At 30.4% G+C, this 16,562-nt stretch overlaps 1 protein-coding gene across 6 annotated transcripts in view; it reads left to right on the top strand.

Annotated features, from left to right (window-relative positions):
- The first annotated feature begins 59 nt into the window (after positions 1-59).
- The window catches only part of LOC143068370 (striatin-3-like), a 49,405-nt gene continuing 32,902 nt past the window's right edge, over positions 60-16,562 (top strand). The window contains exons 1-10 of one of the 6 annotated variants that reach the window (XM_076242366.1): positions 61-321; positions 1,955-2,058; positions 2,920-2,999; positions 3,501-3,576; positions 4,307-4,483; positions 9,221-9,364; positions 10,024-10,096; positions 11,243-11,366; positions 12,219-12,308; positions 15,648-15,782. In XM_076242366.1, coding sequence (XP_076098481.1) covers positions 118-321; positions 1,955-2,058; positions 2,920-2,999; positions 3,501-3,576; positions 4,307-4,483; positions 9,221-9,364; positions 10,024-10,096; positions 11,243-11,366; positions 12,219-12,308; positions 15,648-15,782 — 1,207 coding nt within the window. In that variant the 5' untranslated portion in view covers positions 61-117. Of the gene's footprint in view, positions 322-1,954; positions 2,059-2,919; positions 3,000-3,500; positions 3,577-4,306; positions 4,484-9,220; positions 9,365-10,023; positions 10,097-11,242; positions 11,367-12,218; positions 12,309-15,647; positions 15,783-16,562 lie in introns of all 6 variants that reach the window. The other 5 variants (XM_076242370.1, XM_076242367.1, XM_076242368.1 and 2 more) reach the window with 5 other exon arrangements.

Raw genomic sequence — 16,562 nt, 5'->3', positions numbered from 1 at the left:
TTTCCTTTGATAGGAAAGAAAAGTCCAGACGCATTCCGAAGGAAAATTTTGCGTCACTGACATCTGAAGCGACACCTATCATAATAAAAATGAAGAAAATGGCGATCCTCTGAAATAATGATTAACGATAGTGAAGGACCACAAAACGGAGGGTCTCTGGGCCCTGTTTCCGGAGCAATAGGGATGCTTACTAAACAGCAAGATGAATCTATTCAACGGCCACAGTATTCAATGCCTGGAATATTGCATTTCTTGCAGACAGAATGGTCCCGTTTCGAGATGGAGCGATCGCAATGGGAAGTTGAACGTGCAGAACTCCAAGTGAGGACTAAGCAAAAAAGCAAATAACGCAATTTAATAAATCTTTAATTTTTAAACTATCATATAATGGCTAAGTTATGGTTGTTATTAAACAGATCTTCTACAAACATCCGTGTTAAAATCATATATCCCAGGACGCCATTTTGCAGAAATCAATATGGCGGCCAAATTTGACATCTGATTCACTTATTCACTGTGACAGTACCGTAGAGGTCTTTAGTAGAAAGCATTGTATCACCAATGGGATTTCTCAATATAATGCTTCCCTGAGGGAGAAGTAAACAAAAGCATATTGAATGGTTTTCTCTTAACATTGTCAAGTGTGTAAACAACACAAAGCTCTCACAACACCCTTTCAGTTGTTTATAAAGAGTTTCTGTCTAATGTCTATTTCCCCATTGCAATACGTTGTGTGGGTTCATGGTTTAGTAGCTAAGACAGATGGCTACCATGCTGAAGGTCCCAGGTTGGGATATGACTCGGGGCGCTGGAAATTTCAGTACATCACAAGGATGATTTTCACGGTATCTGATCTGTTCGCCCAGATTTCATGGTTGCCCTGGTCCATTCGCCCTACTTTAAAAAATTCAATTTAGGGCTTTAAAGTTTAACGTATTCAGATATTATATGATATATATTCTTGAAATTTATGAAACCACATGGAAATATTTAAAAGTTGATGACTTGTTTTGGAGCAATATAATTGTTCAATGATATAATAATTCTCACTGATTGTTGTAACACAAACACTTGTCTTCAATGGAGTAATTAAGTAAAGAAGAACAAAGTTTGTATTTTTTTGATAAACTAGTCCGCTTGGAATTGATAAAAACATGTTATACGAATTGTAAATCATGAATAGGATTAGGATCTACAAGTTCATTTGTAATTAAACTCTAACTTTAGAAAGAATGAAAAAATATGTTCAAATTATCGGGTTTTCTACACATTGATATCGTAAAAAATTAGCCGCGAGCCACAATGTAAACCTTTTTGGCGAGTGAGCGTAGCAAACGAGCTAAAAAGTTTCACCTTGTGTCGAGCGGCTGATATTTTACGATATCTATACGAAGAAAACCTGATTTTCTTTTTCCCTAAGACAGTTTTACGCTTGAAAAAAGCAAGCTTGATAACGTCTCCTCTCACATTGTGACGTCCCTGATAACTTCTCCTCTCACATTGTGACGTTGCTGATAATGCCTGGTCTCGTTTTGAAGTCTTGATACGATAATTACGGAGCAACAGAGCAGGGTGATATAGGCAGAGGAAAGGACGATAATAGCAATAATCTTACCAAAACACGATTAAGATTTAATCAACAAAAAAACCACGTCAGATTCTCACTATACTGAAACAATGAAAAAAACATTTATAGCAATACAATAACCAAAACTTGATACAACATGTACAATAATATTAAACACAAAGGGCAAACGTTAATGGGCGCTTATGTGTTTTTGGGTGACCAGACTATGATTCTCAGAGGAGGTATAGTTCAATTCAATTGAATTTATACTTCGGATAGTGAAATCTATTTCAAGTGTTGTGTAATCAACACAGTCTAGGGCCAACAATTTATCAGATTACTCTTGACAATAAAACTTCTCTTTATGAACATACATTTATTTTTTAGGCCAGAATTGCATTTTTACAAGGAGAAAGAAAAGGACAAGAAAATTTAAAACAAGATCTTGTCAGAAGAATAAAAATGCTGGAATATGCCCTGAAACAGGAAAGGTAAGTTGACAATCTATAGTGTCAGTTGTTAATATTAATGTTAGTGCAAAACATTGTTGTTCAATACAGAGAAATGTGATAATGGTCAAAATGAAAACATAAAATTGTGTCATGATATTGGCTCAGCCTGAGATTATCATTTTACAATACCATGAATACAGGGGGATTGAAATAACAATCAAAATAATACCAATTCTGGAAAGCAGAATTGAAAACATTAAACATTTAAGTGGGTGAACAGCCAATATGTTATTTTTGGTGGCTAATTAATCAAGAAAACATGTAAACAAAAATGAGTCCATCTCAAAGTTTAGGGACCATGGGCTCCAAGGAATTGTCATCCTTGCTTTTAAAGGTTTCTTACAAACACACTGTTTTCTATGGGGAAATTTCTTATATCCTCCTGGTAAACAGGTAATTAAGAAATACCATCTTGTTTCTAAAAATTATAGCATGACACCCATAACACTATCTGTTAAAAAAAACCCACTTCAGATACTAGATAGAATCACATTCTAGCGATATAGCAAATTAACATCACATTACCATGGTGCTAAAAAGCCGTGGTGAGAACACTGAAATATTCATCAATCCATCGTATAACCAATAAGACAAAAACATGGTGTCAAGATTAACCATTGTGTTCAGAAACTATATTTTGTTGTTATGTCTGTTGTGAAAAGCAAGACTTATCATTCTTTAATTCAACTGGCACAGTCAATTATATTGACAATCATTCAGTCAACATGGTCAAGTTCTGAATATTTTTTCCAACTAGTCAAAAAAAAAAATGTTAAAGTCATTAAATTTATAATTCTTGGGGGATTCTCAAGGATACAGTATTTAATTCTATAATTTCAGGTCAAAATACCACAAGTTAAAATATGGAACAGAAATCAATCAGGAAGACTTGAAGCCCCCTGCATTAGAAAAGAAAGATGGTAAATATTATCATGATAAAACATTAATTCAATTTTGCCAGTTACATGAATATAAAAAAATTTAGTGAGAATGAAATATTGCATTTAGAAATATATTATTAAACTTTATAAATAGCAAGATTTACAAAAGTATAATCAGAGGTCTAACGAGTGTCTAACGAGTGTCTAACCAATAAATAGCCTCTCTTTCTTCTTTTTAGAATTTTTTTTCCCCTCAGAATTTATAATGATTCTTGTAACTATCTGAAAAAATATACTTATACACCGAAAAGCAATCTTTTATACAAGAAAGGATAAGTTAAAGGATAGCTTGGTTCATGAAATGTATAAAAACGAGCTAAGATATTCATTCCTTGAAAATTTTACTCAAAAAGTGTCTTACAGGAAGTCACATTGCAAATAATTTCAAATTTAATGCTGTTTCATCATTATAGTCTCAAGTATTGAAGCCTAATATATAAACTCATGTAATTTCTGTTTTTGTTTGTATTTGTTCATTAGATGAACCTGAGCAAAATGAGATAACAACATCAAACAGTAATGTATCATGGCGACAAGGAAGACATTTACTGAGGCAGTAAGTTCATTTGTTATTATAAAAAAAATCATGTAGATTATGTAATTATGTGAAAATAAGATAATTTGAAATATTGGTTTTGAAAATATGCCAATACAGTGATGATTTACCATTTAATTAATTGGAAAATTTGTTTAGAGATTATTAAACACAAATCAAATTATACTTATTTACATTTTTAGTTTCAGAGCAATGCCCCTGAATTATTACAAAGAGAATTAAAGGTTGTTTTTTGGCTAAAAGTATTGAGTTGTAAAAGGTCATATGCATTGTATTGTTTTTATAACAATCTGACACAAACAAAAGAAAAAAAAATAATAAACACAACAATATACAAGATTCACTATGGTCCCTAACTGGCTTACTTTGAAATCTTAATTGGAAAGATATAAAACATTGTAAAAAATACCAATATATGGTCACTATAGATAAAAAAAAAATGGACTTGATAGGAATTAATTTATCTGAAAAAAAATTGGTCATACTGACCAACTTTTAATCACAAATAGTTATTATATCTTGAAGGAATTGATCAAAATTTAACAGCATTTTAGTAACTGAAAATATTAAAATTCGGAAATAGAAAATATACTGATAAAAAAAGTTCTTCCAACAAATTGTCCTTATCAATTACTTATCCATGAAATGGAACAAAAGTTAAATTAACCAAACAATAATTCTAAAGATGAGAAGAAATATGATTTATAATGTGCATTCTTGGTGTTTGCAGATATTTACAAGAAATAGGATACACAGATACAATCATTGATGTGAGATCTGCTCGAGTAAGATCATTACTGGGACTACAGGCTCATAATATAGAGAATGAAGCAGAAGGAGCACAACCAGCACTGGTGAATGGAGAATTATCACCAGCCAAAAGAAACAATGACCAAGGAAAAGCAAGGTTAGTTCCTGAAGATACAGAAACAAAATGTGTGAAACACTTTATAACCATTCAAACATGTATTGCTTGAAGTTATAACTTTCTTGTTGCATGTATTCACCAGTCCTACAAATGGCAATTGTGCACCTTATTAATGCATTTCAGCTGTCCAGGATTCCATATCAAGTATTGTGCAATAGCAAGAAATTTTCAATTGCACAGTATTGCACAATAGCAAGAAATATCTAATTGCACAATATTATGCAATAGCAATTAATTTTCAATTGGAGTTATCTTTCTTTGTATAGAATAGTAGTTGATAATATATGTTGGAAATTTGCCAGACATGACTATGATGTCATTTTCTATTTTTATTTGCCAATAACTTTATGTAAATAACTTCATTGGAAATTTGCCAATATAAAATGTTGCTGATGAAGCTTTTTTTCCTTATCTTATCTAAAATGTTTTTAGATAGTGTATGTTTGACATTTGCCAGACATGACTATGATGTCATTTTCTATTTTTATTTGCCAATAACTTTATGTAAATAACTTCATTGGAAATTTGCCAATATAAAATGTTTCTGATGAAGTTTTTTTTATTGTTTTATACAATAAACAATGTATATTCACTTTTACTACCAACCAATCTTTACCATTCAGTGATAACAAGCACTTTATTTTACATTTTAATATTTTATGATGTATTTAAAAGAGTAGTTATTGTTGCAAACTCCATTAGAAATTTGAATTGATATCAGTTTTGGAAAAAGGGAAACGGGGATGTGAAAAAAAAGGGGGGGGGGGTTAAATTTTTCTCATTTCAGATTTCATAAATAAAAAGAAAATTTCTTCAAACATTTTTTTGAGAGGATTAATATTCAACAGCATAGTGAATTGCTCAAAGGCAAAAAAAAACTTTTAAGTTCATTAGACCACATTCATTCTGTGTCAGAAACCTATGCTGTGTCAACTATTTAATTTTAGATTTAAAAAGTTTGAAGAAGAAATTTTTAATTGATTTGTAAAATCTTGACATTTGTTTTGTGTAAAAAAAAACCATGTATTGTCAAAAATTTGATCACAATCCAAATTCAGAGCTGTATCACGCTTGAATGTTTTGTCCATACTTGCCCCAACTGTTCAGGGTTCGACCTCTGCGGTCGTATAAAGCTGCGCCCTGCGGAGCACCTGGTTGAAAAATATATAGTAAGAATTTTTGACGCAGATCGCACCGTATTTTTTTTTTATTTACAAGTACCTATTCAATTCCGGTTATGAAAAATACGACTGTTAAGATGTTATTTTTAGCTCACCTGGCCTAAAAGGCCATGTGAGCTTTTCTCGTCACTTGGTGTCCGTCGTCGTCGTCTGTCGTCGTTAACAATTTTTCAAACATCTTCTCCTCTGAAACTACTGAATAGATTTGAATGAAACTTAAAATGATTGTTCCTTAGATTATCCTGCACTAAGTGTGTGCTTCGATTTTTGATCCGTCAAAAAACATGGCCGCCGTTACTTAAAATAGAACATAGGGGTCAAATGCAGTTTTTGGCTTATATCTCAAAAACGGAAGCATTTAGAGCAAATCTGACATGGGGTAAAAATGTTCATTAGGTCAAGATCTATCAGCCCTGAAATTTTCAGATGAATCAAACAAACCATTGTTGGGTTGCTGCCACTTAATTGGTAATTTTAAGGAAATTTTGCAGTTTTTGGTCATTATCTTGAATATTATTATAGATAAAGATAAACTGTAAACAGCAAAAATGATCAGCAAAGTAAGATCTACAAATAAGTTAATATGACCAAAATTGTCAATTGACCCCTTAAGGGGTTATTGTCCTTTAATGACAATTTTTCACAATTTGTTCATCACATTTGCTAACTTTAAAAAATCTTCTCCTCTGAAACTACTGAATGGATTTGGATGAAACTTAGCATGATTGTTCCTTAGATTATCCTGCACAAAGTGTATTCTTCGATTTTTGATCCGTCAAAAAACATGGCCGCCGTTACTTAAAATAGAACATAGGGGTCAAATGCCGTTTTTGGCTTATATCTCAAAAACGGAAGCATTTAGAGCAAATCTGACATGGGGTAAAAATGTTCATTAGGTCAAGATCTATCAGCCCTGAAATTTTCAGATGAATCAAACAAACCATTGTTGGGTTGCTGCCACTTAATTGGTAATTTTAAGGAAATTTTGCAGTTTTTGGTCATTATCTTGAATATTATTATAGATAAAGATAAACTGTAAACAGCAAAAATGATCAGCAAAGTAAGATCTACAAATAAGTTAATATGACCAAAATTGTCAATTGACCCCTTAAGGGGTTATTGTCCTTTAATGACAATTTTTCACAATTTGTTCATCACATTTGCTAACTTTAAAAAATCTTCTCCTCTGAAACTACTGAATGGATTTGGATGAAACTTAGCATGATTGTTCCTTAGATTATCCTGCACAAAGTGTGTGCTTCGATTTTTGATCCGTCAAAAAACATGGCCGCCGTTACTTAAAATAGAACATAGGGGTCAAATACAGTTTTTGGCTTATATCTCAAAAACGAAAGCATTTAGAGCAAATCTGACAGGGGTAAAAATGTTCATTAGGTCAAGATCTATCAGCCCTGAAATTTTCAGATGAATCAAACAAACCATTGTTGGGTTGCTGCCACTTAATTGGTAATTTTAAGGAAATTTTGCAGTTTTTGGTCATTATCTTGAATATTATTATAGATAAAGATAAACTGTAAACAGCAAAAATGATCAGCAAAGTAAGATCTACAAATAAGTTAATATGACCAAAATTGTCAATTGACCCCTTAAGGGGTTATTGTCCTTTAATGACAATTTTTCACAATTTGTTCATCACATTTGCTAACTTTAAAAAATCTTCTCCTCTAAAACTACTAAACCAAATTCAACCAAACTTCAACTGAATGATCAGTAGGGTGTATAAAATAAAGTTTGTGCTTTATTTTTTATTTCGTCAAAAAACATGGCCGTCATGGCTAAAAATAGAACACAGGGTAAAATGCAGTTTTTGGCTTATATCTCAAAAACTCCAGCATTTAGAGCAAATAAGACAAGAAGTTAAAGTATTTATTAGGTCAAGGTCTACCTGTCCTGAAATTTTCAGCCGAATTGGGTAACTGGTTTTTCAGGTATAATGCCCCTGAATTGATGATTTTAAAGAAATTTTGCAGTTTTTGGTTATTATCTTGAATATTATTATAGATACAGATAAACTGTTAATAGCAAAAATGTTAAGCAAAGTAAGATCTACAAATAAGTCAATTTGACCAAAATTGTCAATTGACCCCTTAAGGAGTTATTGCCCTTTAAAGACTTTTTTCACAATTTGTTCATCATGTTGACTTACTTTAAAAAATCTTCTCCTTTGAAACTGCTGTATCAATTTCAGCCAAACTTAGGCTAAATGAGTTTCAGAGTATCTAGTATAAATTTTATATTTCATTTCCTTGTATGTCAGAAACATAGCTCCTATGGCTAAAATAGAACATAGGAGAAAATGATTTTTTTTTTTGCTTTTGAAGAAAATGGGACGATTCAAAGAACATTTAAATAAATTGAAAAGCCAAAATAATCATTGATGAGAGATTTAACCAAAAAAATTAAGGTGAGCGATTCAGGCTCTTGAGAGCCTCTTGTTTTTGTGATTTAGTCATATTTAAACACCTGTGAAGTGTTTTAGAATCAATTACATACATTTCTAACGGCAACTTGATTTTGGAAATCAGCATTTCCGCAAACGTGTGCGATTACATGTACACGATTTGAAATTAACAGATTTACTTTACGTTTTCAACACATGTCAAACAGTTTTCTCTCTGAATTCTTATTATATATTATTTTAAGAACAAATACATTTTAGAATCATGATCTTAGCAATAATGAAAGACAGTGAAACCGTATTTTAACTTTTCTTAATTGATTATTATTTCTGTTTTAAAAGGTTCTTGGACTTGGGTTTAATTGTAAAATCTTTGAAATGCAGCATAATTTGATCCATGTCAAATCTTCAATTCATTCAGACCTACCAGAATAAACATACATGTAGCTCTTATGTCATTAAGTTATGGTCCTTATGTCATGATATTTTTTGACAATTTGCATAGGTACACATGTAAATAAAAAAGTATTTCAGACTACAAGCATGACAAGACAAGGACTTACAAAATGTACTTCCTTAGCAATTGTCATGCAAACATGATTAGAAAAGTATCAAAAAGGTATAGATTCTTAGAAAATTTTATTCATAAAAAGTATATACGCGATCTGTCGATTTTCACTGAAGTCTCCCTGTTGAGCCTTCACTTCTCCCTGAAGTCTCCCTGTTGGGTTTTCACTTCTCCCTGTTTGGCTGCCAGGGAGAAGTGACTTCTCCCTATTATTTTGAAGTGTGGTGACCCCTGACATGCATGTTAAAGTTTATGAAAATAAACTACATAACAATATGTCATTAATGATCAAAAAAGCATTTTTAAACTTTACTTTCTTATATAACCATATTCTGCATTTTCCTTGTGTATTTGAATGTGTGCTATCAGCATTGAAATTAAAGAACTTTGTAGAATTTCAATAAAATATATTTAAATTGTAAATAATGAAATATATCTCTTCTACTATAAACATGATAAATAAACATGTGTACAACATGTCTGCATAAATTCTCTTTCCTTTCTTCAATATCTGCATGCTGGAATGATTTCTTCTTGTGCTTTCTTAGGCCTGCTGGTAAGAAAGTGCCTGCTTCATTAGTGGATGATATATTTATGGAAAGTGAAAAGTCTGTTCTTGCTACCCTTGATTTCCTTGATAATGAAGGCATTGATGATGACGACGACGATGATGACGATGATGATGATGACAAGTAAGTTTTGATTGACGTTAATTGCATAAAGAGGATAATTAAAGATAACAAACATTGTGATGGATGGGTAAATTTTTCATGTGTATCAATTTTTGTGGATTGCTGAAAACTTGATTTTGGGGTTTTGACAATCTCTGTATACAAAGCCTATTGAAAATATGATATTCGTTGAACATTTGAATTTGTGATTCACCTGAACCCACAGAACCAATGAAAATATGTTTCCAATAATAATGAATCCACAGGCTATGGTTTTGATAGTATGGCTATTTTCTCACATTTACTGACAAAAAGAAATAAACTTTAGAAGAGTTGTCAAATATTTAACAGATGATTAGCTATGCAATTTTCTAGGAATGTCTGCTATTAAAAATTAAACATAAGCTGATAGTAATCTATAGAATAACATAGTTAACGAAGAACACTGCCTGAAATGGGGAAAAATTATAAATTGTATTTAAAACAATAATAAAGGTACAAATATTAAAATTTAAATCAGAATTCCACTTGCTTGTGATGAATATGAAATGGTCATCTCCAACATTCAGTTAAATTGCAAAGCATATTTTTGTGTTGAAAAAAATACTTAGTTACATATTTAAAAACATTGTTCAATAGTTGTTCAATAAGTAAAGTTTTATTATTATATTTTTGCACAGTGATGAAGAAGATATTATGGCAGCAGACGAGAAAAGAGAAGTAAGAAGAATTGTTAAAAGGCCTGGTCCTGGTGTAAGTTTAATTTATGTTCCAGTGTAACAGTATGAAACTTATACACAAAAGATTGGTCAAGTTTGAATTTTAGTGGTGTCACTCTTCGGCCAAATAAAAATATATGTGTGGTTCCAGTTCCAGTTACATACTTTTAAAAAATAGGGTCGGTAGGTCGGCAAATTTTTTTTTTCTTTTCTAAATTTTTTTTTGGATTGTCAAAATCTGGCAAAAAATCGTGTTTACCGTAATTCTTTCCGGTATTATACACATCAATACCGTAAGTCGGCCATTTTAAAAGTGTTTGGTTGCAAAATAAAGACAGTCATTTACCTTTTTAGTTAATTTTGTTGCATTTTGACAACAAATTGTTATGAATTCTTGCATTTTATATGTCTCTGACTTTATCAATAACAGATACTTCTGATGGAAATTCAGATGACAGAAATCTACGAATTTTATTATTTTAATTCACAATCTTCAAAATTTGATCGTTTGAAAATTCATTTTTCCGAAATGAAAAAAAGTTCTAGGGTCGGGGGGTTTAAACTAGGGTTGGTCGGGTTACTGGAACCACACATATATTTTTATTTGGCCTTACCATTTTAGACAAATGGAAAAATTGCTGATTTTTTGGTTTCGGTTCTCTTATGACTGGTTTCAACTTAATGTTATGAAACTTATACACGATGCTCATTACCACAAAACACAGATAGAGTTTGAATTGGTGGTGTCACTTTTACAGTTCAAGAGTTATGCCCCTTTACAAATGGAAAAATTGCTGAATGTTTCTGTTCTCTAACTTAAGTTTGTCTCAACTTAATGTGATGAAATGTATATATAATGCTTATTACCACAAAACTCAAGTTAAATTCAAATTTTGGTAGTGTAATCTTTTACAATTCTTGAGTTATGTCCCTTTATAAAGTTATATGCTAGCAGGTGCATCATCTGTGTCCATTTGGACACATTCCCCATTTATTTCATCTCAATTGCTATGATGATAATTTGTTACTACCTTTGAAGATAGAAATTCATTTTGGCCACAAAAAAATTGAGATAATTTTTTTAATGTTCTTAAGACTTGACTTGATTGATGGTATTATTGAGAAATTCATTTTGTCAAATCTGTATTGAGATAAGAATTTGATTGTTTCTTTGGCATAGGTTGATGGGATTATTGCTGGTGATGAAGAAACAGAAGAAGCTCTTAGAGAATTTGATTTCCTTGTTGCTGAAAATGAAGATGGCGCTGGAGAGACACGTAGTCATGGTGATGGACCAGAATGGGGTAGGTTTCATAACTGAATTCTAATTTGTCTTTTTTTTGTGATAGAATAGTTTGTTGTATTCAGATACTGTGGAAACTGAGAAAAACATTGTGTTTTAAAAGTTCTAGTGGTTAAATTTTTCATTTGATAACACTATATCAATTTTAAATTCAAAGCTGACTACTTCTTTAATGTACCCAATTTTGTGTTTTATACTTTTCATGTTCTTTAAAATTAAAGAAAACTGTAACATGACATTAAATTGTTTGAAGTATGATGTACTTATTACATGAATGGGACTCGGCTGGTATGTTGGAATGGCAAGAGTGAAATCAATTTGTATTGACTTTGTGATGTTCAAAATGAAAGAAAAACTTCAATAATTTGCAAAGGTTGAAGAAATAATAAATGTGCTTGAAAGTATTTTTGCCCCATATTTAATGCCAATATTTTTTTCCATATCATTATTGAGGTAAAAGTTATTATAAAAAGAAGAACTTGGTTGCATTCTATTTGTTAGTTTTTCTCAGCTTCTGAATTTGTTGATTTCTAATTTCCTGTTTGATTTTGTGATTAATCTTATCATTTTCCTACATTATTCATCAAAAAGTAAAATTCATTTTAAATAAATGATTGGCTCTTTTGGAAAAAAAAATTATTTTAAGTAAGACAGAAAATTTAGGAAAATGATAGTCTTTGTTTGAAGTGAAAAAAGACACAACAGCATAAGAGGAAATTAATGGTAAGAACATTAAACAGGACATTGTGTAGAGGGAGATGCAATTTTAATTAATTTTCACCAATTTAAGTGGTGTATGCACTATCTGCATATCCAACACAGTAAAGTGATATTTAATATGTGTATTAAACAGAGAAGAAAGATGATGAATGGAAAGTTGATCCTCAAAAACTATCTAAATTTAAAGAACAGTGTGAAAAAGAAAGAAAAGGCAAAAAATCAAGTAAGTTCAACAGTCATTTGGTAAGCTCCTGTCTCATGCTAGTACATGAATGGATCAGATTTTATGGTAAAATGTTTTTCTGTTTTTAGAAAACGTGTGAAAATGTTTGAAGCTTTTGCTTGTTAAAAAATTCTGTTTTCTGCTTTAGAACTGATGGCACACTGTATCACTTCAAATGAGTGTTGTTGCATGAATGCTCCCAAAAATCCTTGCATGGTTATAGTATGCTGTACTTTATATATTACTTTTAGTTGTCAAGGCCATATGTATTTTTTTTGTAATTTACTTTGAAGATTTTTTTTTTTTGGGGGGGGGGATTTTCTAGAAGACAGTATGCTGTTGATTTATTTGCATACTTCAAATATGTATATGTTTAGTAGGCATGCAGTTTATAAATCTTTCTGATTGAAACAAATTTGATATGAGGTTAATACAAATCTAAATCTAAAAATGTTGTGTTAAACATAATTCAATTTAGATTGTAATTCAAAGTTTTATTTAAAGTTGATTTTCAATATACTTAATAAACACAGGCTCTTATGAGCTTTTCAAATAGACTAATAAACACAGGCTCTTATGAGGTTTTCAAATAGACTGAGATAATGTCTATTGTGTCTTTGTAAACATTAGATTTCATATTATCCTTAGGTCACAACAAAACTACATTCAAAATCATTACCATAGTTTTACAATATTTTATTATCAAATTCCTTCATGACAACAACATCAAAACATTTAAGGCTATGTAAAATTAATGATTTAGTTTTACATGTAGATGCTACTAATTAAGAAAAGTTAAATTATACTGATGGCCTGTATTTTTTTGGCAAAAATAACCGTTTGAATTTTTGCTGGTGGACAAAGGTAGATAACTTAAGATTCACTAGTTTTAAACAAGTTTCAATGGTCTATTTTAGGGACTTTTCATGCAGTGTTTGCAGCTGAAAACATTTATTTCTTTACATTTTATTTAAATTTTTAAATTCTTAGATCTTCATGTAACTATACATATAGGTCATTTATTTGGGTATTCAATTATAAAAAAATACTGGTAAATATCTCAAATTTCTATTGAATTTTATCTACAGGTTCAATGTTCAGTCTATTAATTAATGAAATTCTTCTTAAATTTCTGATATAATGTCTGACATGAAAAAAAACTTTTATTGAAAACTATTGTCCTTGCAGTAAAAACCTTCAACATACCCACTGAAAACAGATTGTGTGTGAATGAATCAAGCAAAAGTTGTTTTTTTTTAATGAAAGTCACCTCAGTAACTTGTCCTTTATAAGATTTAATTTTTGACAAGCAGCCACCTTGTCATGGGAACTCTCCAAAAAATATATGTATATATTACAACACAAATGACTTTCATTTAATCACCAATTTCAAAATTAAGTTTTCTGCTCAATTAAGTTTGATCAGAACTTCTTATGATAGACTATGAGATTTTCTGTAAAGTTTTGTTAGTATTACTACATTTCAATACTTATGATTAGAGTGAAATTTTGGGAAAGGTTTTGTTTCTAGACAATATCTTTTGAGCCATAAATCTTATCTTAACCAAACTTGCTTATATTGATAAGCAGATAGACAAATTGTTTTTGCAACATAAATGCACCTTGCTAACAACTATCCATATACGTGTACAAGTTTAATGCTATATTGTTTATCCTGATTTGCGTGAGATTTGAGGTAAAAGTACATGTAAATTTCTGTAAATTTTTCCTCCCTTTGAATTCAGAAATTTTGCTAATATCTGTTATTTTTATGTTACTCATCCTTTGTTTGACATAGAAAAACACTCTAATTTTGCATAGTTTTTTCCAAATGTATGTTCTTCTGTGAACATATGATCATATTCTTCAGTCTGTCTTGTCATTCTAAAAATATTTTGATGCACTAAAATTTTAATACTTAATATGTTTTCAAAATATCTTACTCAAACTGCTCTCGGACAGTAAAATCTGCTAATCTACATTTCTAGTTAATACCTAAACGTGTTAGCTTGCATTATACTTATAGATGTCTACTCACCTTTTAATTGTTCTTTTATAAAAAAAAAAAAATGACATGCACTGAAGTTTAATGCGTTCTCCAAGCAGCAAGCTAAATAAATATAAGAGTTTTGCTTTGAAAATAAGGGTTTGATTGTTTACTGTAAATTCTGAAATTTTTGCATGCATTTACTACTGCAGTTGTTTAGCAATTGATACAAATGTGAGATTAATTAACAATTATTTTGCTTTAAGTAAAAGTTATCAAAATTTTAAAATGTGATTATTTATTTTTGCAAATCCTATTCCGTCACAATTATTTATTTTTGCAAATTGTATTCCATCACAACAATAGTAAAAACCTTGCAAGAAAATGTCTGTATTTACAGTATTAACTTTAGATAAAATCTTAAGTGGTATTAAGCTGAGTTACATTTTAAGTGATCGTAATATTAAATGGGCTCTTTGCCAGATTACAATCTATAAATAAAAAAGACATATATTAAAAACAATATAAGTTCTCAACCCATATTAACAAACATGAAATTGATTTGAAGATGTTCCTCTTGAAAAAATTGATTTGGTTGAATCAAATAAATCTTTTTAAAGATGAAAAGCAAACAATTTTATTAAATGATAATCTGGGTAATGTTGGTGAATCTTTAAGTGACGATTTTAAACAGGAAAAGATGGATGTATACAGCCCTTATGATACAATGAACTAGACAGGAAGTTCAGTCGAAATTGTTTTCCTATAAATAAGATGTAGATTACATACCAAACGACAAACATGGAGGAATTTAGTTTCTTGGATATGGAGTTCGATACATATTCATGTATTACTTTCAAAAGAAATTCAGGTTATATAATCATTTGAATTTTCTTAATTTATTAAATTTTGTTTTTAGATTTTAAGAGAAATTGTTTATAAGTTTTTAAGATTTTTAATGATAAAATTAGGGAGGACAAGAATAGTTAAAATGGAGGCAGAGGAAGTTATTTCTTGTTGGCAGAAGCTGACCTAATTAAAATATTTTGTTGATGTGATACATCTATTATTGCATAAATGGTATTCAATGTTAAGAGAAAATGTTCTTGATGATAACTAAAGTTTACTTGATGTTTTTGCATATTAAAATTATAATACAAAGTTATAAAGACAAAAAGTTAAAACTTTCAGTTCTGAAATTTGCTGTGTTAATTAATGATGGACTTGTTCATCAGCTTCTTCAACACTATTTACTAACTTTCTCTAAAAAATCTTATTTTCAATAAAAACACATTCAAAATAAAATAGAATTTACCAATGATGTTCTGAAGTTGAATAATCTTATTTGACAGGACCAAAAAGATCAGCATTACAAGCCATGCTTGCTAATCTAGGCACTGAAGACGATGTGCATGCTGGGGCAGCATCGTCAGGACAATCTCCTCCTTCATCTTCGGGAAATAGCATGCCCGATATAGATGAAATGGGTATGCACATTAGTCATACTGATACAATATAATTCTAATTTTGTCAGTTGAGTGAGCAGTGTATTTAGACAAAATTAGAATTACAAATGTATATGATTGAACTGCCGGGACTTTCCTAAGTTTTAACTTGCATTTGGGTGTAATTATAATTCAGGAAAGCTAGCTTTTGCAAAAATCTGGTGAAGGCATTTTAATATTTTACTTATAATCATAGTAAAACATCCAAAGCCATATATTAAAGTGTTATGCATAAATTCAGAGTGGTGATATAAATTTCAGAATTGTTTGTTTTTTGTAGTTTTTAGCTTTGCACGATTCACTTCTTTTTTATTTCACAAATCTGCTTTATTCCACCTAGGAAAGTCCCTGATTTATTTATAGATAGAGTATGTTGTTTTAACATTTATTGTTTATCAATCCTCATTAATATATTGTAAATGTTCAATGTTGTATGCAACAAACCCTTGCAGTTAACCTTTGGTGTTATTATCAGTGTAGAAAAGTCTTAACCATAACATGTATAGTAAAATGAACTTATGAAGTAGATGTCATCAATGCATGTCACAAAATAGTAATTTCTTTTTTTCCACATATTAACTCTAGAATATTACTTGTCAGGTGAAGACTGAAAAACCTCTGATAGTCTAATCTAGTCTAAACTGCAAATGGTAGAAAATCTTACCTTAAGATGCCTGGTATTTCCAAGACTAGAATTCTTGCTGATGTTCAAATTTACCCCCTTATCTGTCAATGTTCATATAGATTTTTAAAAAAATAGAT

This window comes from Mytilus galloprovincialis, chromosome 3 (assembly GCF_965363235.1).
Source record: "Mytilus galloprovincialis chromosome 3, xbMytGall1.hap1.1, whole genome shotgun sequence".
In the NCBI taxonomy this organism is placed as follows: domain Eukaryota; kingdom Metazoa; phylum Mollusca; class Bivalvia; order Mytilida; family Mytilidae; genus Mytilus; species Mytilus galloprovincialis.
The sequence above is the reverse complement of the archived record's forward strand: the minus strand, read 5'-3'. Positions and strand labels throughout refer to the sequence as shown.